The sequence below is a fragment of the Lottia gigantea genome, assembly GCF_000327385.1.
Source record: "Lottia gigantea unplaced genomic scaffold LOTGIsca_186, whole genome shotgun sequence".
Lineage (NCBI taxonomy): Eukaryota > Metazoa > Mollusca > Gastropoda > Lottiidae > Lottia > Lottia gigantea.
Genome location: NW_008708340.1, coordinates 66,855 through 72,212, shown reverse-complemented (window position 1 = coordinate 72,212; position 5,358 = coordinate 66,855). Strand labels below are relative to the sequence as shown.

At 42.1% G+C, this 5,358-nt stretch overlaps 1 protein-coding gene across 1 annotated transcript; it reads right to left on the bottom strand.

Moving 5' to 3' along the window:
- Positions 1-20: 20 nt before the first annotated feature.
- Positions 21-5,120, bottom strand: LOTGIDRAFT_174203 (hypothetical protein; the record flags this gene model as incomplete). The annotated part of the gene is made up of 3 exons (XM_009052531.1): positions 21-1,000; positions 2,408-4,348; positions 5,069-5,120. The coding sequence occupies 3 exons, from the start codon at positions 5,118-5,120 to the stop codon at positions 21-23; spliced, it is 2,973 nt and encodes a 990-aa protein (XP_009050779.1).
- Between the last annotated feature and the right edge of the window lie 238 nt (positions 5,121-5,358).

The following is a 5,358-nucleotide window of genomic DNA, read 5'->3' as shown; positions in this document are numbered from 1 at the left end:
TACAGGTGGTTGTTGTTTGTTTAGTTCACAGGTGGTGGTTGATTGTTTAGTTCAACAGGTGGTTGTTGATTGTTTAGTTCAACAGGTGGTTGTTGTTTTTGTAGTTCAACTGTTTGTTGTTGTTGGTTTAGTGCAACAGTTGGTGGTTGTTGATTGTTAAGTTCAACAGTTGGTTGTTGATTGTTTAGTTCAACGGGTGGCTGTAGTTTGTTTAGTTCAACAGGTGGTTGTTGATTGTTTAGTTCAACAGATGGTTGTTGTTTGTTAAGTTCAACAGTTGGTTGTTGATTGTTTAGTTCAACAGATGGTTGTTGATTGTTAAGTTCAACAGTTGGTTGTTGATTGTTTAGTTCAACAGGTGGCTGTTGTTGTTGTTGGTTGAGTTGAACTGGTTGTTGTTGTTGGTTTAGTTCAACTGGTGGTTGTTGTTGGTTAAACTGAACTGGTGGGCGTTGCTGGTTAAGTTGAACCGGTAGTTGTTTGTTTAGTTGAACTGGTGGTTGTTGTTGTTGGTTTAACTGAAGTGGTTGTTGTTGTTGGTTTAGTTGAACTGGTCGTTGGTGTTGGTGTTGGTTTTGTTGAACTGGCTGTTTTTGGTTAAGTTGAATTGATGTTTGTTCATGTAGTTGTGGTTGTTGGCTTGGTTGAACTGATGGTTGTTGGTTAAGTTGAACAAGATGTGGTTTGTTTAGTTGAACTGACTGTTGTTGGTGTTGTTGATTTACTTGTGCTGGTTGTTGGTTTAGTTGCATTGGTGATTGTTGGTTTAGTTGAACTGGTGGTGATGGTGGTTGTTGTTGTTGATTAGTTTGAACTGGTGGTTGTTGGTTTAGTTGTAATGATTGCTGTTGTTCGTTCAGTTGAACTGGTGGGAATTGATCTAGTTGAACTGGCTGTTGTGATGTTTTCAGAAACGATGCCTTGAAATCGCGTGTTTGCTGTCCATTTAGACTCGAAGATTTTCCCAGTGAAGGGGTTCTGTTTTGATTCAGTTGATTAACTGACAAAAATTGAGCCCCAACTGGCCTCTTAATGACCATTGACGACTGCTGAGCTGACCCTTCTTTCAGCGAGGTGTTTTGTCTCTTGACCGGCAGGGCAGTTGATCTCGAGATCGGTTGAGTATTTGGTCCTTCGATCGGTTGACTGTTTGGTCTTACGATTGGTTGACTGTTTGGTCCTCGGAATTGTTGAGTTTTTGATACTGGGATTGGTGTTCTAATTGGTTGAGTGTTTGGTGTTCTGATTAGTTGAGTGTTAGGTCCTTGGATTGTTTGAGAGATGGGTTCTTGGGTGTTTTGTCTTTGAATCGATTGACTGTTTGGTCCTAGGATTGGTTGTTTGTTTGGTCCTTGATTTGGTTGACTGTGTGGTCCTTGACCTGGTTGAGTGTTTGGTCTCCAGATTGGTTGAATGTTTGGTTCTCGGATTGGTTGAGTTTTTGATGCTTGGATTGGTTGAGTGTTTGGTCCTTGGCTTGGTTGACTGTTTGGTCCTTGACCTGGTGGAGTGTTTGGTCTCCAGATTGGTTGAGTGTTTGGTTCTTTGCTTGGTTGAGTGTTTGGTCCTCGGATTGGTTGAGTTTTCGTTGCTTGGATTGGTTGAGTGTTTGGTCCTTGGCTTGGTTGAGTGTTTGGTGCTTGGCTTGGATGAGTATTTGGTCCTTGATTTGGATTAGTGTTTGGTTTCCAGATTGGTTGAATATTTGGTCCTTGATTTGGTTGAGGGATTGGTCCTCGGATTGGTTGAGTGTTTCGTCCATAGATTGGTTGAGTGTGTGGTCCACGGACTGGTGGAGTGTTTGGTCCTCGGATTGGTTGAGTGTTTGGTCCACGGACTGGTGGAGTGTTTGGTCCACGGATTGGTTGAGTGTTTGGTCCACGGACTGGTGGAGTGTTTGGTCCTCGGATTGGTTGAGCGTTTGGTCCTCGGATTGGTGGAGCGTTTGTTCCTCGGATTGGTTGAGTGTTTGGTCCTCGGATTGGTGGAGCGTTTGTTCCTCGGATTGATTGAGCGTTTCTCGGATTGGTTGAGCGTTTGGTCCTCGGATTGATTGAGTTTTTAGCCCATAGATTGGTTGAGTGTTTTGTCTTTGATTTGGTTGAGTGTTTGGTCCTTGGCTTGGTTGAGTGTTTGGTGCTCGGATTGATTGAATGTTTTGTCCATAGATTGGTTGAGTGTTTTGATCTTTGAATTGGTTGACTGTATGGTCCTCGGATTGGTTGAGTGTTTGGTCCTCGGATTGGTTGATTGTTTGGTCCTCGGATTGGTTGAGTGTTTGATCCTTGGCTTGGTTGAGTGTTTGGTCCTTGAAGTAGTTGGGCGTGTGTTTCATGGATCGGTGAGTTGTTTGATCCATGTCTGTGGGAGTATTCTGGGCCCTGGTCGAGTGCGGATCCTTCATTACCAAATAAGATTGATTGCTGTTCAGGATTGGAAGATGGTGGTAAAGGAAATGATAGCATGCTTTTCTGGACAGATTTTAGTGGGTAAATATCAGCTCCGTTGATAGTTGAAGGTATTCCATTGGTGGAATCTGAAAGTGGAGGACCAACGTCTACTGGGTACAAACCGGGCTGTTTGGGGAATCTTGGAATAGGGACTTCTAGCTCACCATTAACTGAAGCAGGTGGATGTCCTTGACTTATTTTATCGTTGAAAAGTAACACATTATTCGACTGACTTTTGGGATTGATTTGTAGAAAAATTTCTCCCTGTTCATTTTGAAGCGGTGCCGGTACGTCCATCAGTGGCATGTCCTGCCTTGGGTGAGAGTTGATAAACTTGTCGAGTCCAGACTGACTCTGCTGCTGTGTTAAACTATTTCCATGAGTCATTTGCTGTTGGAAACTCTGATCAATCTGATAAGGATCCAAGTACTGCTGCATACCTTGCTCCATCGGATACTGCTGTACCATTTGTGGTAGTTGTTCTGATCCAGGTGCCAAATAAGGGGCTTGATCTACTTGTGGTGGAGTTTGGTCAATCCCTAGCTGGGCTGCTGCTGCTTGGCCCTGGTAAATTGATGGTGATTGACCTATATACTGAGTTGGATGTCCAGCGGACATTGGGTGATTGTAGGGAACCGGTGGCTGCGGTTGATGTTGTTGCTGAAGATCGGTTTGTGGAGAAGCTTGCATCGGATGTTGGTAGGACTGATTCTCTTGTACCGTTGGTTGGCCCTGATAATTTCCTTCTATGGGCATTGTCGGATATATAGAACCCTGTGGTTGAGTCATATCTTGCTGATGTTGTTGCATTTGCTGACCATTAAGATGTGGAAACTGATTCGGTGTCTGTTGGTACATTGAAGCCTGCTGATTACCTTCTTGCCCAGCAAGTGGCTGCATCATAGGCTGTGGGTAATTTTGAATTTGCTGACCTAATGATTGCGACTGTTGGTTGAGATGTGTGCTGGTTTGTAAAGGACCTTGATTATGTGATTGCTGAAAAGTAGTCTGTTGTGGGAAATTTTGTTGGCGATATTGAGGATTAATTAGGGGATTCATCGACGGTTGGTACTGAGAAGACTGTTGGGTTTCTGGTGGTACTGACTGAAGATTCGATTGGGCTGATGGTGGTCGGTAAGGTGAGTGTTGTTCAATTGTTGACTGCCTAGGCGACTGGTTCTGATAATTGGTTTCAGAAGCTGAATACTGTTGATTTTCCTGTTGCTGATTCGCATTGCCTTGTGTCTTTTGAAATGAGGAAGAGTACCGTGGAGCCCCTTGTGGTTGCTGGATAGGATTTTGTAAAGGCTGATGCCCTTGCAGCTGATTCCGCTGTCCAATTCGGGATTCACCAAACCTTGAATTGTCAACTTGATGATTCGTGTTCGGATTTTGAGAGAATTGATGTTTGGTAGGATAGTTCGTTGGTTGACTGGAATATGAATTTATTTGAGAAAATTTTGAGCCCGTGGGATCTCGTACGTTTGCTTTACTGGCAAAGAATTCATTTCTACTACCTTGGCGATTTTGGGAATTCGTCGACTGTGTATTGATGGTGATATCCTCTCGACTGCGATGAGGTGGTGGAGCAGGAAGCACATGCGTCACTTTGGATTCGGTTTTGTTAATTTTCGTCGTTATTGGAGACTCCAACAGCTCTTCTGGAAAAACTGAATCCAAGACTTTATTCCGGTCGACCGAGCTAGACATGTGACTTTCAATGACACCGGCCTGGTTCCCCCGATTGTCCGCTATAAAATATGTGGAAAGTGACAAATTTCGCGGAATACTCTTAGCATAGGCATAGTTGGTAACATTAGAGGCTTTAACACCGACAACTACCGAGATGTCACTTTGACTGCGTAAATTGGATGGTAGATGCCCTGATACGATCGATACTGGAATAGTAAGTAAAAAATACCTATATATTGAATATTGACCTGACCCGGTAAACGATCTTAGCCCTAGGACGTCCTAAAAACAGTGTTAGATATTATGACCTAGGACGACCTTGTGCTAAGATTGTTTCGAGAATACAGGGCCATGCCATCCTCCAGTGCAAGTATCCATTGGATCTACTGTGGACGTCTAAATATTGAAAAGAAAAGTCAGATACGTCAAAGGGCGTGTGCGCTTCCGGTACACCAGTATGATGTCATTGGTGATGTCATTGTTCCATGGAAGGGGAGGGCATGCCCACTGCGATATTCTTTTGGTGATAAAAGTGATTTCTATTTAAAATGAAGAAGAAAAAAAAAATAGTAATTTACATCTTACATGCCTTGCCTTCATGGTCTTCAAAACATGTCGCCATTTACTGCAGGATCGTGTTCTAGAATGGCACTATCGCTGTATCATTAGTTCGAATCATTCGAACGATAACAATATTCAATGTAAATAAATGACCGTCATGAAAACACCTAACCGACATTTAAGTTCATGTTGGGTAACCAAAGAGTGCATGCCTCCCCCATTGCGCTTGAATTTTATAACCATATTAAGATTTATAACGACATCATACAAATTTGACACTTGAGAGTAAAACACAATGTGTCACAACTGTAAGAGATTTATTTTCTAGATTGTTTTAAAAACCCAAAATACGAATTAAAGCTTACCTGCAAGTTCCAGACTTATGCCTACCACAACAACTACAGCTACCAAAATCATTCTGGTCAAAATCTCTTAAAACCACAAAGATCAGCGAAAATCACACTAGCATTAAAACGTGTTCATTATGACAGATTATGTCAAATTTCCTCCCAAGTTAAAATTTGAAACAAAACTCATTAAATTCGGCTATCATTTAATATTTTAGAGGGTAAAATTCTAACGTTTATAGTCAAATTTACAAATAAACCATATACAATAAACAAGCTATGTTGATAGATGTTGACAATTCTAATTC